General features: G+C 36.1%; 1 protein-coding gene across 2 annotated transcripts in view; it reads left to right on the top strand.

The window, feature by feature from the left end:
- CUL4A (cullin 4A) overlaps nt 1-13,177 on the top strand; it is a 73,570-nt gene extending 60,393 nt beyond the window's left edge. For both annotated transcript variants that reach the window (XM_058276384.2, XM_058276383.2), the window contains 5 exons: nt 2,161-2,274; nt 6,506-6,611; nt 6,783-6,955; nt 10,395-10,547; nt 12,055-13,177. In XM_058276384.2, the coding sequence (XP_058132367.1) occupies nt 2,161-2,274; nt 6,506-6,611; nt 6,783-6,955; nt 10,395-10,547; nt 12,055-12,150 (642 nt within the window). In that variant the 3' untranslated portion in view covers nt 12,151-13,177. The remainder of the gene's footprint in view (nt 1-2,160; nt 2,275-6,505; nt 6,612-6,782; nt 6,956-10,394; nt 10,548-12,054) is intronic.
- Nucleotides 13,178-25,562: the final 12,385 nt, after the last annotated feature.

Raw genomic sequence — 25,562 nt, 5'->3', positions numbered from 1 at the left:
ATGAGAAAATCCCCAAGAAGTAATAATAAAAATAATTGCTAACAAAATACTTTCTATGCCAAGTCTATTGTAAGTGCTTTACATTTAAAATCACTATAGTGCAATTAAGTGGGTATTATTATTATCCCCATTTTAAAATTAGGAAATAGAAAGCCAAAAAAGTTTTTGAAAACTTGACCACGGTACCAAGGTCATAAGCCAGATAGTAACAGAGTGGTATTTGAGCCTAGATAATCTGGGCTCAGGGTCCACACTTGAATAATTATTCTGTGCTGCCTTGAGGGAAATGCAGAGGCAAAGAAAATAGGAAAGAAAAAAACGGTAAGAATTAATCCATTTAACTGATCCAAAGTCAATGAACCATATTACCAGAAACAGAAAATAGGGGGCGGGGTGGGGGGGTGGACTTGGAAGAAAGGGGATAGTCAAAAGTAACACAAGAAAATATTCATTTTCAAATTTAAATGAAAAATACCTGAAAACAAGGCATATTAACAAAATTTCAAAACACCGAAGATAGGAAAATCCAAAAAAGTTTGAATGTGAGTAGCAGATGTGGTTCAAGCAGTTGAGCACCTGCTTCCCACATGGGAGGTCCCAGGTTCAAGAAAACCAACTCGGGAGCCAATGTGGCTTAGTGATTGAGTTGAGTGCTGGCTTCCCACATAGGAGGTTCAATCCCTTGTACCAGTACTTAAAAAAAAAAAAGTTTGATGTGTAAACAGGTCAGATGTAAACAGCCAGCAATTACACTGGCTTCTGATTTCTCCATAGTACTGGAAAGAGCAGTACCTTCAAAAGTTATTTTATCAGGGCCAGAGTGTGGATGAGGTGATACTCATCACCATCCTAAGCAGGATAATGCCTAAATCTGAAAAACCAGGAAAATGTTATTAAGAGATTTGCAGCTAAATAACAGAAGAAAGAACTTAAAGAATTAGAAATAGCTGTCTCTCAAGAGCTGGACTGGGAAGAGGTAGGGAGGGTCAAGAGAGGTGGTATTCAGGCTGCTCTTTTTTGTTACAGACATTATTTTACCATTTATTTTGAAACTCCATATGTATATTTGATAGGCTTTTTTAAATTACTTTTTTAAAAAGAAAGGAGCCTTATAATCAACCTGTATTTAATAAATATGTCATCTTTTTCTTCTGCAATGAGCGAACTAGAAATGAGGAATTAAAACTACAATGTAGGGACAGTTTTTTGAAGCATTTGGTTATGAAAGAACAGAGAGAGGATAATAGCTAGACCAGTGTCTTGGATAGGTCAAGAAGCTTGTGTATCTATGAAGGCAGATAAAGGAGATTCCTATTTTGGATGCTGTGCTGTGATTCAGATATTAAACTGTAGCTGATGGGTGGGGCCCTGAAGGAGCTGGGATTTTAGAGAGCTAATGGGATGGATTTGGGCTGGTCAGTAAGAATAAAGGAGAAAAGTTAGGAATTAGTGTGGAGGAAGGAGATGGTGATGGCCTGAAGAGAAGAGGCAAGGACAAATTTAAAAGAGATTTACCAAATTCCTTGTGAGACACTTTTTTTTTCCTCACATTTTGACATCTCTGATTTTAGGATGCCTCAAAAGCGTTGTTTTCTTAATGGTACATAAAATAACGGTAAGCCTTGTGATTGATGGTGTCATAGACAAAATATGTTAATAGGCAAAATAGTTAAGATTTGATGGCTGTTTGTGGTCAGGAGAAGTAAAACAATTGAAATTTCTGGCTTCACTAGAATGAAAAATGAGATCACCCAGTGAAAGCTTAAACTGACACAGCAGGATATATTTAAACCTGCAGACGTGGTCTGTAACTAAGGACGGTATCTCTAATTTTGCTAGCTAACAATCTTCATTATATATGCCACTGACCATAGGGAGCCCAGGTGTGGGAATGTGGATACTGCAGAATACAGCCTGTCTTCACTGTTAAGCAAAAATTCAAGCGTTATTCCATGTGTGATGGAAAACCCCAATGTCCTAGAATGGTGGACATTTTAAAAGGTAATAGAATCCAGAAAAATAAATGTCAAATATAGAACTGATCTTTTAGTTCAGCTATGGAAAAATGTAAAAACTTTGTAAATTGAATAGAATGTGGTGCTTTACATTAATGGCATTTAGCATAATTAGGTTTGTTGGGTTTTTTTTAATGCTTGACAGATGATTAAACTTCAGGAAGTATTTAAGACATTTTATCTTGGAAAGCACAGTGGTCGAAAACTTCAGTGGCAAACTACTTTGGGACATGCTGTTTTAAAAGCTGAGTTTAAGGAAGTAAGTTCTTTGTTTCATTAATTATGTTAATAGAATGGTTTAATATTGTGGTTGAGCAATGATAGTAAAGTAAAAAGATTGTTTCACTATTATTCAGCAGTGACTTTCCTAGGTTAATAAAATCTCCCTTTATAAATCATTTGTAAGTCAAACACTGTAAGAGATATTGGGGAAATTTGTATGAATACCTTCCCTTTAGTATTTCCAAAAGTAAATCAGCTACTTGGAAAGTAAACTTGCTACTAGTATTCTAAAATTAATTAATTAAAAGTCAAACAAGTTGCCGAAATATATTTGAAGCATTTATAATACTTAACAATTACTATTCTAAACAGAGAAAATCAGTAAGAGATCAATGAATAGAAAAACATTGACCTAATTGAAAAAAGAGCAGAGAATGTGATGAGACAACTCATAAAGGGAAACCTACAAACTCAATATTGGTTTAACTCACTAATGAAAGAAGTTGTTGAAGTGGGAGGAGTGGCGGGTGTGGGGAGTGGGGTATATGGGAACCTCATATATATATATTTTTTTAAGATTTATTTTATTTCTCCCCCGCCAAACTCTTGTCTGCTCTTTGTGTCCATTCACTGTGTGTTCTTCTGTGTCCACCTGCATTATCAGGCGGCACAGGGAAACCTCATCTCTTTTTTGTTGTGTCATTTCTCCATGTGTGCATCACCACTCCTGGGCGGGCTGCGCTTCTTTTTTCGCGCGAGGCGGCTCTCCTTATGGGGAGCACTCCTTGAGCGTGGGGCTCCTTTAGGCAGGGGACACCCCTGCATGGCATGGAACTCCTTGCGCACATCAGCACTGCATATGGGCCAGCTCACCACACGGGTCAGGAGGCCCTGGGTATCAAACCCTGGACCTCCATATGGTAGACAGACGTGCTTATCAGTTGAGCTACATCCGCTTCCCATTATATTTTTTAATGTAACATTTTGTGTGATCTATGTATCTTTAAAAAATAATAATTTAAAAAATGAAAAAAATAAATTTTTAAAAAATATCCTTGAAACTGTATTAGTTTATCTATTCAGAGGGATTGCAGATTAAATAAGTTATCACTTTTTGACCACCAAATTGATAAAGGCTAAAAATTAAAAGAAACAGCAACTCTTGCTCACTGTTGTAGGAAGTAAATATTGGAGTGAGCCTTATGAAGTGCATTTTGGCAGTACATGTTTTTTTTTTTTTTTAAGGTTTATTTTTATTTCTTTTTCTCCCCTTCCTCCTCCCCCGACTCCACCCCATTGTCTGCTCTCTGTGTCCATTTGCTGTGTGTTCTTCTGTGTCCGCTTGCATTCTTGTCATCACCGGGAATCTGTGTCTCTTTTTTGTTGCATCATCTTGCTGCATCAGCTCTCCATGTGTGCAGTGCCACTCCTGGATCAGCTGCACTTTTTTCACGCAGGGCATACTCCTTGCGCGTGGGGCCCCCATATGGGGGAGTCATCTCTGCGTAGCATGGCACTCCTTGCACACGGCAGCACTGCGCATGGGCCAGCTCACTACACAGGCCAGGAGGCCCTGTTTTTGAACCCTGGACCTCCTATATGGTAGACGGACACTCTATCAGTGAAGCCACATCAGCTTCCCTTGGCAGTACATCTTAAAACCTTAAATCACATACTCTTCTCTCTCAGTAGTTCCAATTCTAGGAATTTATCTCTTAATGACACATTTTCACAGATAAATGAATGAGAATATTCATTGCAGTGCTATTATTAAGAATGATAACTTATTCTTTTAATGTAACATTAAAAAAATAAATACAGACAAAAAAAAAAGAATGATAACTTGGAACCAAGAGGGAAAATTGCATAAGGGAAAGAAGCATGTCATGAAACCATGTACAGTGGAGTCACATCATATTCTCATTTAACTTCAAATTAGTAAATAAGATTCAATTATGTATGTAAACGAAGCAAAAATTTATAGAATTCCTATTTTATATAAATATAATTCATTTACCTGTACACGGCAATATAAATGACGTACATGTATTTTTTATGTATTTTATTGTATGGGGTTATAATGAAAGTTAATTTCAGTTATCCTCAATTTTCTCTTGACTTAGTGACTTTAGAACTCAATCTTGACATAATTTATAGCACCACCAATGATTGTAATTCTCTCCATATACAGAGAAAGAAATATATCAAAATGGGAATTACCATTACTACTGGATTATAAGTTAGGTTGAGGTACAGATGAAGTGACCTTACACAGCTACATGTCGCAACATATCTTTTCTCCATACAGTCAGTTTCTCTTAAGGAAGAAATGAATGAATTTTAAAACAAGGGGTTTTCAATGTTGAAGTGTTGATGTTGGAGTTTGATGCTGAAGCCTTAAGCTAGAGCCCTGGGAAGAGAGGAACCCAGGAAGCTTGAACACTCACAGACATCAGCAGCCATCTTGCTCCAACACGTGAAAATAGACTTTGGTGAGAGAAGTAACTTACACCTTATGGCCTCTTATCTGTAAGCTCCTACCCCAAATAAATACCCTTTATTTAAAAAAACTAGTTAGCATTTTCACATGTATTTAATTTTGGTGCTGTTTTAATTTGCCAAAGGCCTGCCAATGCGAGTACAAGAAATGTGTTGGCTTTTATAAATGGGGATTTATTTGGATTAAAAGATTACAGTTCCAACACCATGAAATGTCCAAATCGAGGCATCAGTAGAGATGCTTTCTCACCAAGTCAGCTAGTTGATCCTGGCATCGTTGCCATGTGATGAAGCAAGATGGCCTCCGATCTCTCCATCTCTTGGAGCTTAGCTGTGAGCAGCCAGGCATAGAGCTTATTTCTTTTTGAGCCTCTTGGGGGTTTCTGTTTTCCTGCAGTTCTTTCTCTCACCTGGCAGAATCAACCATGGCAGCTCATTTTTCCTGTGTCTATATGTCTCTCTTGTCTTCTTTCATATCAGACCCAACAAGAGGGCAGAGACTAAATATGAATCATGCCCCACTGGCATAATCGAGTCAAATGGGTCTCACATTCACAGCAATGGATTAGTTAAAAACCTAATCTTCTGCTTTTTGGGATTCACAAAATTCAAAGATGCATATATAGATATATTTTTTTAATATAAGTGACAAATCTCTGTAACGGCTTTCCGAATAGAAAGAGGAAATCACATGATATATAAGACTGAATTTATATATATTTTTTAATATTACATTCAAAAAATATGAGGTCCCAATATAGCCCCCACCCCCCTCACCCCACTCCTCCCACATCAACAATCTCTTTCATCATCGTAGCACATTCATTGCATTTGGTGAGTACAGTCTGGAGCACTGCTGAACCACATGGATATTGGTTTTATTAGTACATTACAGGTATATATAAAGGGAAGCTGGGCTGAAAGATTTTATTATTTATGTACTTGTTTTCTTATTTAATAAAGGTTTTGATAAGATTTTTCTGCCAGTTTTCCCTTCCTTACATGTTTTCATTGTGCCTTCGCATACTCTGTTCATTGACTTCTCAATGATATTTATTTTGGTATTAAGAGAAGCAAAAGTGTAGCAGATGTGACTCAAGTGAGAGAGCTTCCGCCTGCCATATGGGTAGACCCAGGTTCAATTCCTCCCGGTGAAAAAGAAGAGAAGACATGCCCATGTGGCAAGCCAGTGCCTGCGCAAGTGCCCGCATGGTGAGCCAGTGCCCCATGCAAGTGAGTCACACAGCAAGATGATGACGCATCAAAAGAGAGGCAAGGGAAGAGTCAAAGTGAAGCACAGCAGAAACCAGAAACTGAGGCGGCGCAATTAACAGGGAAGCTCTGTCCACATCAGAGGTTCACATCGAATCCCAGTGAATCCTAGAGGAGAGAAAATGAAAAGAGAAGACAACAGACAGCAAAAACAGAAGGGCAGGAGGAGGGGAAGGAGGAAAAATAAATAAATCTTTTTTTAAAAAAAGAGGACCATACGATAAAATAAATTGTATGGCAGCTCTTGAATATGTTTTAGCAAATGTGTCTGATGCCAAAATAATGATAATACCCTATTGTTCAATAGTATTTAAAGAACTTTTTTACAACTTTATTGTATTCTTCTATAATCAGTAACTTTAATTCCTTCTTATTTAGTGGCTAACAGTAATTCTTCACTCCCCTACAAAAATTTTGAAAGCAAAAAGTTTCTTCTAGTTTTTCAAAGATCATATAAACACGCTCCAAAAGTAATTAATATTAAATTTTTTTTTAAGGGAAAGAAGGAGTTCCAGGTGTCCCTTTTCCAGACATTAGTGCTTCTCATGTTTAACGAAGGGGATGAATTCAGTTTTGAAGAAATAAAAATGGCTACTGGTATAGGTATGAAGAATCTCTTTTATGAATTTATAGTTTTCAAGTGTCATTTTTAAAACATTCATTTTAAGAGAAGACATAGGCTAAATCGCTGCTGTGTCATACTTTGTTATGATTTCATTAAGTATACTGTTTATTTTAATGCCTACATTTGCCTGCATTTTTCTCCCTATTCAGAGGATAGCGAATTGCGAAGAACATTACAATCATTGGCTTGTGGTAAAGCACGTGTACTGATTAAAAGTCCAAAAGGAAAGGATGTAGAAGATGGAGACAAATTCCTTTTTAATGGAGAATTCAAGCACAAGTTGTTTAGAATAAAGATCAATCAAATTCAGATGAAAGAAACTGTATGTATATCTTTTACTTATATTTACCAGAGACTCACTAGTTTTTATAGTAATTTTTTGAATATTAAAGCTCTTGAGCATATTTCTAAGAGACTTAATTTGAATGCATAATTTTATAAGAGTATTCATTCTAATGTACCTTTCATTAGCTATTTATATTTACAATAGGAATGAAAATCAAAAAGAAAATCCATTTAACAGTCAACATTTCTCTTCATAAAATGCTATGTCAGGTCATCTTATATCACATTCTTTTAGCATAGAAGAGCATATAATTTCTAAAACCCAATTACTTGTCTTTTTATTTTGCGACAGTACGTTTCAGTCATTCTATGAACCTCAGGCTCAGATAGAGGTTCTGGAGTAGAAGTTGTGAGTCTCTGGTTAGGCCTTAGGGTGTCAGTGAACCAATTAAATTGTCTGTATATGCGTACAAATAAGGTAGCTTTAGTTTTGATCAGACTCTCAAGAGAGGCACTTACCCAAAATAAGTTATAAACCACTGCTGTGAAATGTTTCCTAAAAGCAAAATACCCTGACTCCTTTCAAACTAAGCTATCCTCAACTAGCTAGGAAATCCAGAAACAACTCTGATATCCACTATATAATTGAGCCCCCAGGTGTCCCTAACATGTCCATGTAAATACCAAATCTAGATGGGAGAAAATGAGTAGTGTGGCCTTGTGAAGGAGGGAAGATCAGTTCATAGTACAACACAAAGACAGCTTTAATGACATAGCGTATATTTTCTCGACCTTCAGCAGAAGACAATGTGTGCTTCACTTTTCTACCTTGTACCTAGAGGTGTTAAAATGTAGTCTAGTCAGAAACATGTTCAGTTTATGGAAAAAAGAAATAAAAGACCAAGAAATATTTTAAAGGTGTTCACTCTTGTCAATTTTTATTTTTTAAACTGTAATTAAAATAATATTCCATTTTTCAGCTATCATTTTGGAAAAGGTTAAAAAGTTTGATAATGTCTAAGGTAGGCAAGTACATGGGGAAACAGGAACTCTTTTTTTTTTTTTTTAAGAACTTTGGATTGGTACAAATTTTTTGGTGGGCAGTTTGACATATGAAACATTTAAACACACAAATCCTTTCATGTAGGTTTTTTGCTATTAGGAATTTATAGTGTAAAATTTTCGAACTATAATTCCAAAGTGAAAACTGTCTTCTCTTTCTCCAACCCCCAAGAAAACCCCTATTAACACTTTTGTTGCAGTCATACAACTTCTTTTTATGACATATACATATATAACCTTTTAAAAAAAGAAAATAGGGTCATTGTATATTTGCTGTCTATATATACAATTTTGTAAACTTTTTATTACTTGCCATGGATCTCTTCCCATGTCAAGATTTACAATCTACATCTTTTTTTTTTTTTAAGGAGGTACAGGGTTTGAACCTGGAACCTCATAATGGGAAGCAAGCACTCAGCCACTGAGCTATACCCCACCTTCCTACCTCATTTTTAATGGAGGCAGAGTAACCCATTATATGATTATACCACAGCTTGGCCAGTGTCCTTGTTAAAAGATATTTAAGTTGTTTCATTTACTCACTATTAGAAATAAGGTTACATCTTGGTCTAAACACTTTAGTGTGCTTATTAGATTGTTTCTGTAGTATAAAATCCTTGCTCTGGAATTACTGGGCCAAAGAATGTATTCTTTTTTTAGTTTGACCACTCTTTGTGAAATTGAAGTATGACAGATTTTACCAGATTACAATCTCAAATTTCTCAAATCGAAGTGCCTTCCCTTTACCTCTGCCTGCCCTTTTCCCACACTATTCTGACAGGTACAAAAATAGTTCATTGTAGTTTAGTTTGCACTTCTTGATTCCTAGTGAGATTGAGCATCTTTATGCCATTTAGTAGTTTATACAAATTATGTAATCTCTCTAAACCACAATCCTTATCTTTAAAAATATGTATACTACTACCACAAAACTTGTGTGAATTAGCCAGGAGCAGGTGTTGCTCAATGATTTGAGTGCCTTCTTCCCATGTACGAGGTCCCCAGTTCAATCCCTGGTACCTCCTAAAAAATAAAAGATTGTATGAATTAAATGAACAATGTTTATAAAGCTCCTAGCCAAGCTCGTATAAGCAAGCCCTCTATAAATACTGCTCCTGTTTTTTTGGCTAACCATTTGTATTTTTCTTTTTTTAATTGCTTTTTCAAGTCATTGGTACATTTCTTAGAATGTTCTTTCTCTTATTGATTAGTAGGGGTTCTCTATATGTTAAAGATATTAACCCCTTGTCATTTGTGGCAAATAACTGTTTACCATTTTGTTGTTTTAAGAGGGCTTTTTCCTACATGAAAGTTATCATATATTAGTCTTCTTTTCTTTTATGGATTCTGGCTTTGTTTCCATGCCTAAGAAAGACCTTCCCTTAACCAAAATTTTAAAAAATAGCTACATATATTCTATATCTAGTACTTTTTACATTTGGCTTCGGTGAGCAATGTAGAAAATTTTTAGTTTCAGAAAGCAATCTAACTCCCCTACCCATTCCTAACATCAAATTGAAAATGCCTTTCTTTGACAACTTACTTGAAATTGTCATCTTTATTGTGTTAAGGATTTAGGAAAGCACTAAAGAGTTTTAAGCAAGAAGGGCCAATGAAAGCTGCTACCTAAAATGTAAAGATCTTTTTTCTTTACATTTCTGGCTGTTTATTTGCCAATATGAATATATGAACACTGTTTATCTTTGTATATTTATCTTATGTCCAGCTGTTTGACAGAACTATCATGAGCTTTTATGGTTTTCAGTTGAATTTTGTGTATTTTCCAGCTCGTTACAAATAATGATTGTTTCATCTACTCTATTTCAGTGTGCTTCTTAGTTTGTTCTCTTACTGCATTGGTAGATCTTCTAAAATGCTTTTAAGAAAGCAATGTTACTAGGCTTCTAATTTTTCTTCCTGACTAATCTTGTCTCTAGTGTAGTGAATATAATTTGTGTTCATAGATCCCCTTGAAAATATGATAAAAACTGTGGACCCTATGATGCTTAAATGCACAGATCATATCCCATGATACCCTTCCCCTATATCCCAGGCAGAGCCTAATGTTGAGCCAAACTTAAATTTCCAGGTTAAATCCTGTTTTTTCCTGTTTTTTTTTTTTTTATTACACAGCTAAATCTAATTCAATATATAGAGCTTTTGCAGCTTTTTTATAAGGGGAATATAATTATTTAATTCATTTTTTGTTTTGGTTTTGGAACTTTGCTGTTTTGTGGAAGCTAGGTTTTTACTGGAACAAATTAAAATGCATAACAAAATAGGGTTTATCCAAAGTTTGGCCTTCCTTGGCTTTAAAAGAAACTTTTCATCAAATGAAACAACATGAAATAATTAACATTGAAAATGTATCTTTATACTTCACTTTCTATTTTTCTTTTTTTTTTTTTGTACAGGTTGAGGAACAAGTTAGCACCACTGAAAGAGTATTTCAGGATAGACAGTACCAGATTGATGCTGCTATAGTAAGAATAATGAAAATGAGAAAGACTCTTGGTCATAATCTTCTAGTTTCTGAATTGTATAATCAGCTGAAATTTCCAGTAAAGGTAAATGTAGTATTGGCTTAATTAACTTTGTAGTATAGAGTTAAGCAATTAAGAAAGTATGTTTGATTCTCGCTACCTTCAAAACCTCATATCATTTGTCCTATAAGTGAGCATTTGCCACAAAAATCTACTGTGAATATACTAAATGTTGAAAAACTGCTAAGTGATGATAATAGGGACTTTTTTCCAAATTGTTCTTTGTCACCCCTGTAGTAATAGCTATGAAGTAATGAGCTCTAAAACTCCCTGTTCTGGGGATATTGTACTTGCTTATATTTTTAGGAAGGGAAGGAGGAGAGTACTACATAGAAATATGGAAGAAATTTTTCTCAGTAGTTATAGCAGTTAAGGTTATATCACAGAATTGTAAAGAAATCATAATAACTAATTTATTCAGCATTTTACAAACTAGAAAAGCATTTCTACCTCAGTTAGGCTTCAGCATTGCTATTGTTTATGAAAGTCTACCCTGAAATCTTTCAGTACATATTGTATTTCCAAGACTATGATTTACTGTATGTGAAATACAGGGTAAGTTGGGGAAGGTTGTGGAAAGTGCTTTAGAATGTTAGAAACCTAAAAAATACTTACCATGAGATACGGCTTTTTTGTGATTGCAGCAGCTGTATATACTTTTGGATTAAAAGATTTCTGATTTCATTGTAGTCAAATTTGACAGAAGTATATCCAACCCATCCCTCTTCACTAATGGAATAAAGATGTACTAGAGTAGTCTAACACTTAAATTACTGATGGGAACACCATCTTACATTAGCAGATATTTAACCCATACCCTTCAGAGGTGATGTGTACATAAATAGTATTCTGCACAGCTGAGAAACACACTTATTCTTTCCTACCACAAGCGAGGGCAAGTTTTATTTCCCCTTTGCAAGTGAAGAGACCAAACAATTAAACAAAAGACTCATTACCAAGTAAAGTAAGTAATTGGTTTTTTTACTATATCTTATAAAATGTATGACCTGTCGCTGAATAGACTATTATGCTGTTTGGAAAATAGAGTGTATCCTTTATATGGATAATCTTTATTCATAAACACTAATATAGGTTTTCTCCTTACTACGGCAGAGGGTTGGAGAAGGCCTTCAAAGGAAGACAGAATTTTTGGTTATGCTACATAAACATAGCACATGTAGTAAATTTTTATATAAATATATTCATGTAATAATAAAATATAGTATTTAGGGAGTAGAGTTATTACAAAGGATGAAAATGCCCCAATAGGACATTATTAGATTTCCCTTTCAAACAAAAATTTGTTACATAATACGATCTACCAAGCTTATATACACAGTAGTGATCATAAATAATGTATTTACATTTCACAAGTTTCACTTTCTCACCGGAAGCTATGCTCTGACAGTGAATTCACATGGAAAACACTTTGATCAAGAGATAAATGTTAACCATTGCCTTTGAAATAGAATTTTGTTTTATGTTTTATAATTAATGCCACTATTGTTGGATTTTTGTTTTTCTTTTTTAGCCTGGAGATTTAAAAAAGAGAATTGAATCTCTTATAGACAGAGACTATATGGAAAGAGATAAAGACAATCCGAATCAGTACCACTATGTGGCATAATGAAACCAACAGACTATTTTCTTATAGTAAAACACTAGAATGTATCTTCAGAGCAATGAAACACATCTGTGCTGTTCCCAAGCCTTTTTGTGATTGAACCAGCTGCAGATACTTTTGTATTAGAAGAAAAGGAAATGATTCTTGGATCATCCCTCACAAGGGTTACAAATTTTCGAATGGCATGCATATCTTATTTCCCCTTCAGTTCTCTTCCTCTTGTTCTTTTAGTCATTTAAATTGTTTCTAATGCTCTGTGCAAAATAATTTTGAAATTGGACAAGAAGATATTGGTTAAGAGAAGTTCCTTTATAAGGTCTTGTTCTTGTGACAAAAGCCAAAAGTTTATGGGGTTTTTTGGTTTTTGTGGGGTTTTTTGCATGTGATCATGAATGCACAATTTAAAAGACCCTAAATGCTGCATTCTTTAGCTGCCAAGATTACTTAGGTATTCCTGAAGACAAATATCTTAGTCGATGAACAGATAGATTGAAAACAATAACCCTTAATTGGTGAACATTAGGAAGAAACAGTTGGTGTTAAAAACTGGCTAATCAATTATGCAACTGAAATACTGGCATCTGTTGTTTCATTTATTTCAAATAGTTTTAAACTTTAATGACTGATTTTTTTATAAATCAGGTTTCTAAGTGAGACCTCTGATGTGCCAAGAGGACATTGTGTGTCTGATGTGTTTAATGTAGTGAACCATCAGCGTCTTTATTTTAGCAGTTATTTGTGAATTTTCTGTTTAAGGGTTTTGGGGGGATAGTGTGTTTGTGTTTACCATTCTAAGATTGAGTCTAGCAGTCCCTGTTTTTTGCATTAGGGTAACTGCTGTTTGATTTTTTTAAATTACAGTATTTGTATTATTGCTATAATAAAGTTTGGTTTTGTTTTTACAGTCATGCACTGGGACAATAATTGTTCTCTGTGCTATACCACTGTAAAAAGTTTTATAGGAGACTTAAAAGTCTTGATATTGTGAAGCAGAGGTTATTTTGTCGAAAGATTAAAAGGATGTTGTTGATATCTTGTTTTGTGTTTTGTATATATAATATAAGTGAGGTTAAAAAGCAAAATGAAAGTTCATTAGTGATGTTAGTATGGTAACTATGAAAAAGATACTTTTGTTACAACATTGAAAAGTACTACTTTATATTTTACATAATAGCATGTTTCATTTTGATTAAAAGCTACCAAAGGAATTTTGATCATGGTATTATTAGTGTTTAAAGCAATATTTTCTGGAATATACCAAGTTTATAGAATTTGATTTTGTGCAAAATTATTAAATGATTCTCCCTTTTTGAAACATGCGTGTTGAAAATAGAACATCTTATGGATTTCCATATTAAAATCCTCACTCTTAAAGTATCATTATTACTATACTTGTAAATTTTCATTTGTGGGTTCTATGAGGTCTCTAAAAAACCAAATAGATTTCTACTTCATATATATAAGTTCATGGTGTCTAGAAATTGTTAATATTGTAATTTAATGTAGACTTACTTCAAATAAAATTAGTCTAATTAGCCTTACATTACATTAATAAAATTTTATGGTGTGTGAAATACACATTTCTCATAAATCTTTAACAACTTAAGTTCATTACTAATACACCAGCCTAAGAAAAACTAAAGAAAGTGGGAAACATCCATTACCTTCTCAAGTGATTATTCTTTCCTCTTCGTCTCTACTGCAAACTACTGGTTAGGAAGAAAATCAGCAAATTGGTCTTTTTGACTTGATGATTAAGGGCAGTATACTGTACATTTTTTCTACTTGTTTCTATCCATCACTTATTTTTCAGTATCACCTGATGTTTTATTAAAGTTTAATGTGGTGAAACAAATAACATAAAAGAAATAATTGAAAAACAAATGCATTTCAACAAGAAAGAGAAGCCATAAAGTTAGAAAGGAGATATTGGAAAGATGAAGTTATTTACAGATTTTATACCTGGAAAATCTTAAGCAACTGGAAAAAAAAAATTAGGTTAATTGTATACAAAATTATCAGAAAAACCAGTAAATAGCCTCTCCTTTCTATTACAAAATATCACATCTTTTTTTCAGTAGAAACAACAAAAACAATAAAATACCTGGTAACCAAAAAATATATATGAAAAGCTTTTTTTTTTTATTTCTCTCCCCTTCCCTGCCCCCCCCCAATTGTCTGTTCTCTGTGTCCATTTTGCTGTGTGTTCTTCTGTGTCCACTTGTATTCTTGTCAGCGGCACCCAGAATCTGTGTCTTTGTTGCTTCATCTTGCTGCGTCAGCTCCCCATGTGTGTGGCACCATTCCTGGGCAGGCTGCACTTTTTTACGTTGGGCGGCTCTCCTTACGGGGCGCATTCCTTGCAAATGGGGCTCCCCTACATGGGGGACACCCCTGCGTGGCACGGCACTCCTTGCACACATCAGCACTGTGCATGGGCCAGCTCATAACAAGGATCAGGAGTCCTTGGGTTTGAACCTTGGACCTCCCATGTGGTAGGCAGATGCCCTATCCGTTGGGCCAAATTTGCTTCCCATGAAAAGCATCTTTAAATTACTTAGGGGCCCAAGGAAGAACTGACTCAGTGAAAGGTAAATGCTATTATTACGTAAATCTACACAATATCATAGGATGTCATATCTCCCTTACTTTATGAGTTTACCACAATACCAATTAAAAATCAGACCAACTGATTCTAATGTTCAAATAGAAAAGCAAATATGCAAGAATGGCCAGAAATTGTTGTAACAGTGTGTTGCAGGCACATAAAATGTATCACTGGGACAAAAAAGTGACCATAAATAAACCAAAAACACAGGAATGTGCCATTATCATAAGGGCATTGCATATCATGAGGAAAGGGGGAGTTTTTCATCAAATAATGTTGGAAAAATTGGGTTGCCAGCTAAAAAAAGAAAGTTGGGTTATAGTCTTCAAGAAAAAGACTGGCAATCCATTAGAAATGAAAAAAAATTATTTCTAAGAGAATGGGAGAAGCAGAGGTAATTCACTGAGTAAAGACTGATTTCAAGGAGTGAGAAACAGCTAGGAAGATTTGGCATCCATGGACAGTCATTTTGTGAAGTCATGTTTTTCGCATATCTGCAAGTGTATGGGAAATTATCCTGTAGAGAGGGTGTAATATAACAGAGGGAAGGTGAGTTATTGCAGGAAGAAGGTCCTCTGTAAGGGGGTGATATAGAGGGTACAAAAGGGCATGGTTGGGTATTTTTCTCTAGCCACTTTTAGCTGTTTGGATGCAGGTGAGGAGTAGGCAAAGATTTAACCAAGGTTGTAGTCCTGTAGTCAAGAAGGGAAAGGGGGTTGAGCATATGATCAAGGGAGTGGTTATTTATAATGGTAAACCATGGAATCTGAGGTATGAAGGGGAAGCAAGGACCAGAATGGACAGAGATAATGGAAAAAGAAAAAGTGATGGAGTAAATGGGTTGAGGAATTCTTGGAGTTAAAACATTAAAGATGGTGTGCAGAGAAAGGACCTACATGAGAAAGATACAGTACTCTTCTCTCCTGTGGAATCTGGACTTGTGCATCACCACAGTCACACAAGCATCTTATTAAAGCTCATACTATTTACAGATATCTACTATTGATTGTTCCCCTAGAGAACCCTGACTAATACACTCAGTAAGAATTCAATTACAGTAATATCATTGAATGTGAATGGATTAAACTACCCAGACAAAAGATATAGGCTGACAGGATGGATTAAAAAATTAAAAAAAAAAAAAAAAGAGCCATCCATATGCAATCTACAAGAGACTCAGGGATACAAAACAGCTGAAAGTGAAAGGTTAGAAAAATATGTTCCATGCAAACAGTAACCAAAAAAGAGCAGGGGTAGCTATACTAATATCAAACAAAGCAGACTAAATGCAAAAAAGTTACGATATGCAAAAGGCCATTATATATTAATAAAAAGGAAAATCCACCAGTAAGAAGTAACAGTTATAAGTATCTATGCATCTAACCAGTTTGCCCCAAAATACACAAGGTAAACTCTGGCAAAACTGGAGGGAGAAATAGATATCTCTGCAATAACAGTTGGAGACTTCAAAACACCATTCACATCATTAGCTAAAACAACTACACATAAGATCAACAAGGACACAGAACTTGAACTATATAAAGAAGCTAGACATAAAACATATATAGAGTGGTGCAGCCCAAATCAGTGCATTATACATTTTTGTCAAGTGCTCATGGATCTTTGTCCAAGGTAGTCCACCTGTTGGGTCACAAAGCAGGTTACAATAAATATGAAAAGCTAGAAGTCAATGATAGAAGGGAAAGGGGGAAATTCACAAATATGTGAGGGCTAAACAACACATTCCTAAATAGTGGGTCAAAGAAAAAATTATAAGAAAAATAAGTAAATATCTCAAGGTGAATGAAAATGAGAACATCACATCCACACCAACACACCCCCACAAGAATAATGTTTTTTTAATTTCAATTCAAGCTCACAGACCCCTTGTTACGAACCCCTGACCTAGATGAAATGAACAAATTCCTAGAAATGTACAACATACATTGACTGTATAAGAACTATAAGAACTCAACAAACCACATTCAAAGAGATTAAATCAGTCTTCAAATTTCTCCCTACAAAGAAAATTCCAGGTGAATTCTAAGTATTTCAAGAAGAAATCCTACTTAAACACTTTCCAAAAAATTGAAAAAGGTAAAATTACCCAACACATCTTAGGAAGCTAACATCAACCTACTGACATACCCAGATTAAGATACTACAAGAAAATTACAGACTGCTCTTTCTAATGAATATAGATGCAAAAATTCTCAACAAAATACTTTGCAAATAGAATCCAACAGCATATTAAAAGAATTATACACCATGACCAAGTGGGATTTATTCCTCGTATGTAAGGATGGCTCAAATACAGGAAAATCAATTAACATAATACACCACATTAGCAAATTGAAGGAAAAAACAACATGATCGTCTTGATCAATGCAGAAAAGGCATTCAACAAAATCCAGCATCCTTTCTTGATAAAAAGAAAAAAAAACGTTGAAAGATAGGAATAGAAGGAAAATTCTTCAGTATGATAAAAGGCATATATATGAAAAACCCATAGCCAACATTGTACTCAATGGGGAAAGGATGAAAGCTTGCTCTCTAAGATTGGGAACAAGACAAGGATGCCCACTGTCACCACTGTTATTCAACATTGAACTAGAAGTTCTAGCTAGAGCAATTAGACCAGAAAAAATAACAATAAAAGGCATCCAAATAGTAAAAGGGGAAGTAAATCTCTCACTATTTACAGATTACATGATCCTATATTTAGAAAATCCTGAAATGTCTAAGCAGCAAAGTGGCATGATATAAGACCACCAACATGCAAAAATCAATATTGTTTCTGTATACTGGTATTGAACAATCTGAGTAGAAAATGGCAGGGGGTAGGGGGAACCCATTTACAATAGCTACAAAAAGACTCAAATACCTAGGCATCAATTTAACCAAAGTATAGGACCTATATTCAGAAAACTACAAAACACTGCTAAAACAAATCAAAGAAGACCTAAACAAATGGCAAAACAATCCATATTCATGGATTGGAAAATTAAATTTTGTGAAGATTTCAATCCTACCCCAAACTGATTTATAGATTCAATGTAATACCAATCAAAATTCCAACAGCCTACTTTACAGAAATAGAAAAGTCAATGACCAAATTTATTTGGAAGGGAAAGTGCACCCAAATAGCCAAATACATCCTAAAAAAGAAGAGCAATGTGGCAGTTTGTAATTATTTGTAAATACCAAAAAGAGAAAGATTATGTTTGTAAACATATCTGTACCTCTGGGTGTGATACCCTTTGAATGCATTAGATTCAGCTGACATGTCTTGATAAAATTACCTGTTAAGATTAGGGCTTTGATTCTACCACATCAGTAGGGCATGACTCAGATTGAGTCCCCGCCCCCTTGGTGGGCTGATATAAATAGACACTCACTCAAAAAGACACACACAAGAAAGAGAGAACTGTCGGTATTGATCCTGGGGCCCAGGAGAAAGATGAGCCATTTGCCTGATAGTTTGCAGCTGATGAGAACAGAGCAGTTGAGCAGCTGAGAAGGCCCAAAAAGAAACAAGCCCTATACCAGAGACTGATAGGGAAGCCCGGAGAGAACAGGCAGAGATCACCTGCCAGATTGCTTCAACACATGGCAGCTGACTTTGGTGAGAAAGTACCTTGAGTTGGACTTTCCATGGCCGTGGTACTGTAAGCTTTTACCTCAAATAAATACCCTTTATCATAACCTTGAATAAAAGGGGGAAATGGTAAAGACATGAGTTTATATGGCTAAGAGTCTTCAAAAAAGAGTCAGGATGTCATCAGAGAGGTTGCACTTAACACACACCTCAGCAGGATCCCAGAAACAGCCAAAATAGATATAACCCCAGGTATTGGTGCTCCTGAGGGCTACAGAGACACACAGGTTCTACAGTCATGGCAGATGGCTCTGGAGTTTAGTGCCTTGTCAGTGGGCCTTACATTGGAATTTGTGCTCCTGAGCGTGATGGTGTTAGACTCAGAGGTGACCTTGCTACACATGCCTCTTCTGCCACTTTTATTGAACCTGTGGTTGACGCTGGGGTTGGTGTATGCTCAGGAGACTTGAATCTCTGGACGGGCCATGTGCCAGCTGGGCCCTGAGCCTCAGCAGAGTTGCAACTCCTCCTCTCCAGTTCGTTGGTCTTACCCAGGTCAGCTAACAGGGAGGTGAAGATGGTCAAACACCACACCAGGGAACCAAGAGTGCCTACAACTGCAAGCAGGAGAATCACATCCATCAACCATGTGAGATCTAAGCCCTCTCTCGATTTAGAGGTGGAGTGGGCATCACCATCCCAGGGTCCACCAAATGGAAGAATAAAATATGGATTAGAGTGGACTTACTGGTATTCTACTATAGAACTATTGTGACTAGTAATGGAAGAAATCGTGGCATTGATGTGGAGAAAGTGTCCATGGTGGTTGCTGAGGGCAGGGAGAGGGAAGAAGAGATGTGATGTGGGGGCATTTTCGGAACTTGGAGTTGTCCTAAATGATGTTGCAGGGACAGGTGCTGGACATTATATATCCTGCCATAACCCACTGAATGGACTGGGGGAGAGTGTAAACTTCAATGTAAACTATTATCCATGTGGTGCAAGCAGTGCTCCAAAATGTATTCACCAAATGCAATGAATGTCCCACAATGATGAAAGAGGTTGTTGATGTGGGAGGAGTGGGGGGGTGCGGTGGGTGTGGGGTATATGGATACCTCTTATATTTTTAATATAACATTTTTTGTGATCTATTCATCTTCAAAAAATAAATTAATTTTAAAAATACCCTTTATAAAAGCCAACAGATTTCTGGTACTTTTCATCAGTACCCCTTTGGCAGACTAATACAAATGATGTGTGAGGAATTTCATTGCCTGACCTTGAAACATATTACAAAGCTACAGTAGTTAAAACAGCATTTTTTTGGTATAAGGATAGAAGATAGACACATGGATCAGTGGAACAGAATTGAGAATCCAAAAATAAACCCTCACCTCTATGGCCTACTGGTTTTTTACAAACCAACCAAGTCCTCATTACTGGAATAGAACAGTCTCTTAAACAATTATGGCTAACGATAACCAAAGGAATGAAGGAGATTCTCCATTTTACTCCCTATACAAGAATCAAGTCAAAGTGGATCAAAGACCTAAATATAAAAGCCAGGACTGTACAACTATTAGAAGATAATGGAGGGAAACATCTTAAAGATCTTGTGGTAGTTGATGATTTCTTGGATCTTACACCTAAAGTACGAGCAACAAAAGGAAAAATAGATAAGTGGGAATTCCTCAAAATTAAACACTTTTGCGCCTCAAAGCACTGTCAAAAAGGTGAAGAGGCAGCTGACTCAATGGAAGAAAGTATTTGGAAATCACATATCCAATAAGGGTTTAATAGCCATGATATATAAAGAGATAACTCAACAATTAAAAGACAAGCAACTTGATAAAAAACGGGCAAAAGACTTGAATAAACATTTTTCCACAGAAGAAAGACAAATGGTGAAAAAACATGAAAAAAATGTTCAACATCACTAGTGATTTAGGGAAATGCAAATCAAAGCTACAATGAGATATCATGTCACACCTATTAGAATGGCCACTATTAAAATGACAGAGAACTACAAGTGTTGGAAAGGATGTGGAAAAATAGGAATGCTTATTCACTATTGGTGGGATTGTAGAACATACAGCCACTCTGGAGGACTGTTTGGCTCTTCCTAAGGAAATTGAATATAGACTTGCTACATGACTCAGCAATACCACTACTGGGTATACCCAGCAGAACTGAGAACAGTGACACGAACAGACATCTGCACACTGATGTTCATAGAGGCATTATTCACAATTGCCAAAAGATTGAAACAACCCAGGTGTCCATCAGCCAATGAATGGATAAACATATGTTTGTGGTGTATATATACGATGGGATATTATGCAGCTGTAAGAAGAAATGAAGTCATAAAGCATATGACAACATGAATGAACCTGGAGGACATATTATGTGAAGTAAGCCAGATACAAAAGATAAATACTACATGATTGTGCTATTATGAACTAAATATGATATAAACTCATGGAATTAATAACTAGAATATAGGTCACCAGAAAATAGAATGGGTTAGAGAATGGAAAGTTGAGGAGTAATCTGTGTAGAATTGGTAAAAAGGTTGTTCATAAATGTTTGGAAATGAATAGAAATAGTGAAAGTATATCATAGTGTTTGTAATTAGCAGTGCTAATATATGATATATGTATGACAATGGTTGAAAGGGTAAGTCCAAATTCATGTATGTTAGTAGAAGGAAAGCTAAAAAATGTAACATGGGACTATATAGCATAGCGAAATCTTATGGGTAATATTGCGTATTTAAGACTGTTTTTTCTTTTAAACCAAAGAAATGCATGTTGTTTCAATATTTTAATATCAAGCAAAGATACAAACAAAGCAAACAATATACAGTAGTGTATAGTAATATATTCATTTTCCATTAAGGAAGTAATAAGTAATCTTCCATTAAGGGTAAAAAATGTATATATACTAGGTCAAAGAAACTAGACAAAAGGTACTACATATTGTTGACTCCATCTATATAAAATATAAATACAAATAGAGAGATGGAAACAGCATAGCAGCTATGTATGGCAGGGGAAGCATAGAAAGATTGGGAGGTGATTATTAAGGGGTAGAGTTACTGTTTTTTATTATTATTGGAGTAATGAAAATGCTCTAATAATGACTGAAGTTATGAATGCACAACTAAGTGATTATACCAAATACCATTGATTGCACTTTTTTTTCTTCTTAGGAGATACCAGGGATTGAATCCAGGACCTCTTACATGCAAAGCAGGCACTCACCCACTGAGCTACAACTGCTCCGCTGATTGTACATTTTTATGGCTTGTATGCTTTATTGATATGTATCAATAAAATTGATTTTTTAAAAAAGAGAGACACATATCAACCAAATACAATGTATGGATCTTGGTGAACTAATTTGAACAGTATTGGTTATACTTTTGAGATAATCAGAGAAAGGTGAACATAAACTGGACATCAGTTATTAAGGGATTATTGGATTTTTTTTTCGTATTAGATGAGATAATGGCATTTTGATTATGTTTATAAAATTTTCTTAGATGAAAAATACGATGAGTGGCTTTATAATACTCACGCAAAAAAAAAGTAGGGAGGGTAGGATAGATTAAACAATATTGGCTGTAATGTTAATAATTTAGAGCTGAGTAATGGTAATGGATACTAACGGATTCATTGTAATTTCTATTCCTGACATTTTATTTTTAAAATTTTAAATACATTTTTTGTGAAAATAAAATTTCAGCCCTATTCAATATTACTATTTTTGCTTACAATTCTCAAGAAAATTAGTAATTTAGAGCAAAAGGGAAAATCCTTGCTACCCAGTTCATTTCAAATTTGCCTAATCAATCATTATTTAATTCAAATGTTGAGCCCATATATAAATCAGCAGACCTTCCTTATACTGGCAGAGGCCTTCAGGGAGATGTGCATTCCCAGTGTTTTAACTTCAGCATTATTTAGGATATTAAAAGGCCCTTGCAGCTTAAATATAACTAGTTACTGGTCATCATTACCAAAGTCAAGTACTATTTTGATCCTTAACTCTGATAAGTAACTATGAAACACATTAAGCTATCTACTCCTTTTCCAATAAGAAAAAGCCTCTCTATTGCTTACTGCCCTAATTATGCAATATCATTTTAAAAGCCAAAATAAATAAATAAATAGAAATTTTTAAAACCTTCACAAAACCTTGCATAGTTTTCCAGGTCTTCCCTTCAATTGGGAGTAGATAGCCTATAACAAGAGTTCAACTAAGAAAAACAATAATCCCCCTGTATTACTTTATGCTTATCTACTTCATTAAAATGAATTTTTGCTGTCTCTCCTTTTCTGCTTATATACTCTGTTCTTTTTCCATTTTGTGACACAATCTACTTTTAGTCTCTAACAATGTTGTAATAGTAAAAAGAGATTTTAAACACAGCATGTATTAGGCAAGGGCTCTTAGTTTATGCATTAGAAATGATCCCTGATCTAAGCAGAAAAAGAAATTACTGAAACCACTCTGAACAGCTTACAGGATATTAAGAAAGGATCCAGAATAACACCCAGAAGATGGACAGGTACAAGGGAGCAGCCGGGACCACAGCTAAAAACACATGACAAAACCATTTAACTGCTGCCTCTCAAATTTTCATTTTGCTGCTCCGGTAGCCCCTGCCATCACCAGACACCAGAATGGATTCCCGGTGGTCCAGCTTCTTGTAATCACTAGCTTCTGAGTCAACGGAACAGGATGCATGTGGTTAAATGCTCACAGCTTAGCTGCCGGGAAGGCTGCGAAAGTGACTATTTTATCAGCTTGTACAGGGTGCTCTACCTACCCCCAATAATCACAAGATAGGGAATTCTCCAGAGGAAGGGCATTCAGAGGCTAGAGAGTCAAAAGGAAGTCCATTATCCAGACTTGGTGGTTTCCTTGTAATACACAAACGAGAAGAACAATTAATAGGTCTTTTTGTTTCTAAGCTCAAGAGTATTGTTTTTTTAATCATCAGAATGCTGGGGAGAAAATATTTTAGAATTTATCCAATTTTGTCTGAATTTAATGTTCTACTTCAAAGAAACAACCCAGGCTCAGAAAACATTTTCATACACTGTACTATCCTAAGTTAACAAGCTATTGTTAATGAATTACTTCACAGTGATAATATAGAGCCCATATTCAATACTCTCTCTTCTCTTCCACTGTGTACCTCAATCGGCCTTGAGCTTTATCATCAATAAGGTAAGAGTTCACCTAAGTCGAATTCTGCTGTTTACACTCTTCCTCCCTCTGGAGCAGTAAAAATTTAAAAAGTCCGAAAAGATCCTTGAAAACCTAAACCAATATCAGCAAATTACTCTTTACTGAGTTCCCTTTTCTACATCGAACAACAGAACAAAGCCACTATTCAGGTTCATGATTTTTTCCAGCCCATAATATATTAGGAGAGGAAAGGAACGGAAGCTGGACAGGAAGAAATGAGAGCATGGGAGAAGACAAACATTACAAAAAATGCAAACAAATAAAAGAACTTTTTAAAAAGCACAAGAATGAAAAGTCTGTTTAGTATGGTGGCAACAATGAACAATCCTTAGCTGAAGTGGTTCAAGGTATACTTCCTAAGGAGTTAGGATTTGAAGTGGGTCGCAATGCAGTGCAGGAAATGATTAGAAAGAGAGGAAGGGCATCCACTGCGGGAATAATTTTCCTAGCAAAAAAGTGAAGGCAGGTAAGGTGAGTCTGGCCAGAGCATGGGTAGCTGTAGGAGACTAGGAAAAGATCAGCCAAAAAGTCCCTAATGGCAAACTAAGGAATGTGACCTTTGTCTTGGAGGCAACAGAGAATGAGCTGAGAGAGGTTACTTTATCAGCGTTCTAGAAGTGTCTTCAGTTTCTTTTTCTGTGACTACATGAGTGTTTCCCGTTTTCTCAACTTTTCTGAGGATTCCTCCCCACTTCCACCCCCACCCCCATACGTACTCTAGCAGGGTGTCACAGCTGGGAATCACTGTAAGCTCTTAACTCCCGAGATTTCGTTTAGCGTTAGATTCTGTATTTTCTGTGTGTGTGTGTGGGGGTGTTTTAAGGTTTTGTTTTGAAACACAAAACTGTAATATTCATTATGCTCGTTTAACTATCTCCCCTTCTTCCTAAGCCTCACTTTCAACCTCCTTGAGAATCAGTGGACTAAATAAGTCCTAAAGTAAAAAACTCCATGATCTCAAGTACTTCCTAACCCCACAAAACAAAACATGTTTTTGTATTGAGTTTTTTAAGGAAAGCCTCAATGCCATCAGGTAGGAGAGATCATCCAGGTCATCTTCCAGCTGACAAGAGTGTTCAATATTATTAATTTCATTCCTTGGAGTATCTCCATCCCAGCTACTCCCACGCCTTGGACCGCTGGGTGCCCGCTTCCTAATGCCCACAAACGAGATCAGGGGAGAGCCGTATTTTCTGTGATTTCACAGCCATTCTTTTCCTTCGTGAGAGCATTGACGAGTTGGGAAATAGTTGATTATTGTTTGGCAACTGAGAAACAATTTACTTCCCATTACCCAAGAAAGGCTAATTTTTTCCCCCGACCTCTTGACTGGGCAGAACAGAAGCGATTTATATGAGAAACATGCAACGTAACTTTCATCCTTCCCTCTCCAAAACTTCATTGCCGGTGCTAAAGTCGTATTTATCACAGTAACAAAATAATTCAAGGCAACTCTTAGACAATTGGCTGAACTTTCACTGGATTGATTACAAAGGAAAAAAGCAGGAGTGTCAACATATTTTGCTCCGGATGTGAATCAATCTCCGGGGACTTTTCCAGTTTTTTACACCCTCTGCTTCTCCTTTCTGTGCCCAGCGCTTCCCCTTTCCCCTTCCTCTCCTTTCACTCCCACTCTCTACCCCGGCAGCTTTTCCGCTTTCCTTTTCCCTTTTCTCCAATCGATTTTCCGTTTCAGGCTTGCCAAGAAAATAAGAGCCTGGGCTCGAGGGAGACCTCGGGGCCCAGGGGGAACAGACAAAACCGGAGTTGTCACCCAAGGTACCCGCCTCCCAACACCAGGGCCAGAATGTAGCGACCTGGGGTCACGCGCGAAAGTACGGCTAAAACCTCCCGCCCAGCGAGACGAGGGATGACGCAACTGTGGGGTGACGACCCCCTCCTCCCGCTCGCGCGCGCGCGGTCTCGCGAGAGCGTCGCCAGGTCCGCTCC

Source organism: Dasypus novemcinctus, chromosome 15, assembly GCF_030445035.2.
Source record: "Dasypus novemcinctus isolate mDasNov1 chromosome 15, mDasNov1.1.hap2, whole genome shotgun sequence".
Classification (NCBI taxonomy): domain Eukaryota; kingdom Metazoa; phylum Chordata; class Mammalia; order Cingulata; family Dasypodidae; genus Dasypus; species Dasypus novemcinctus.
This window is presented reverse-complemented; position numbering and strand designations above follow the sequence as displayed.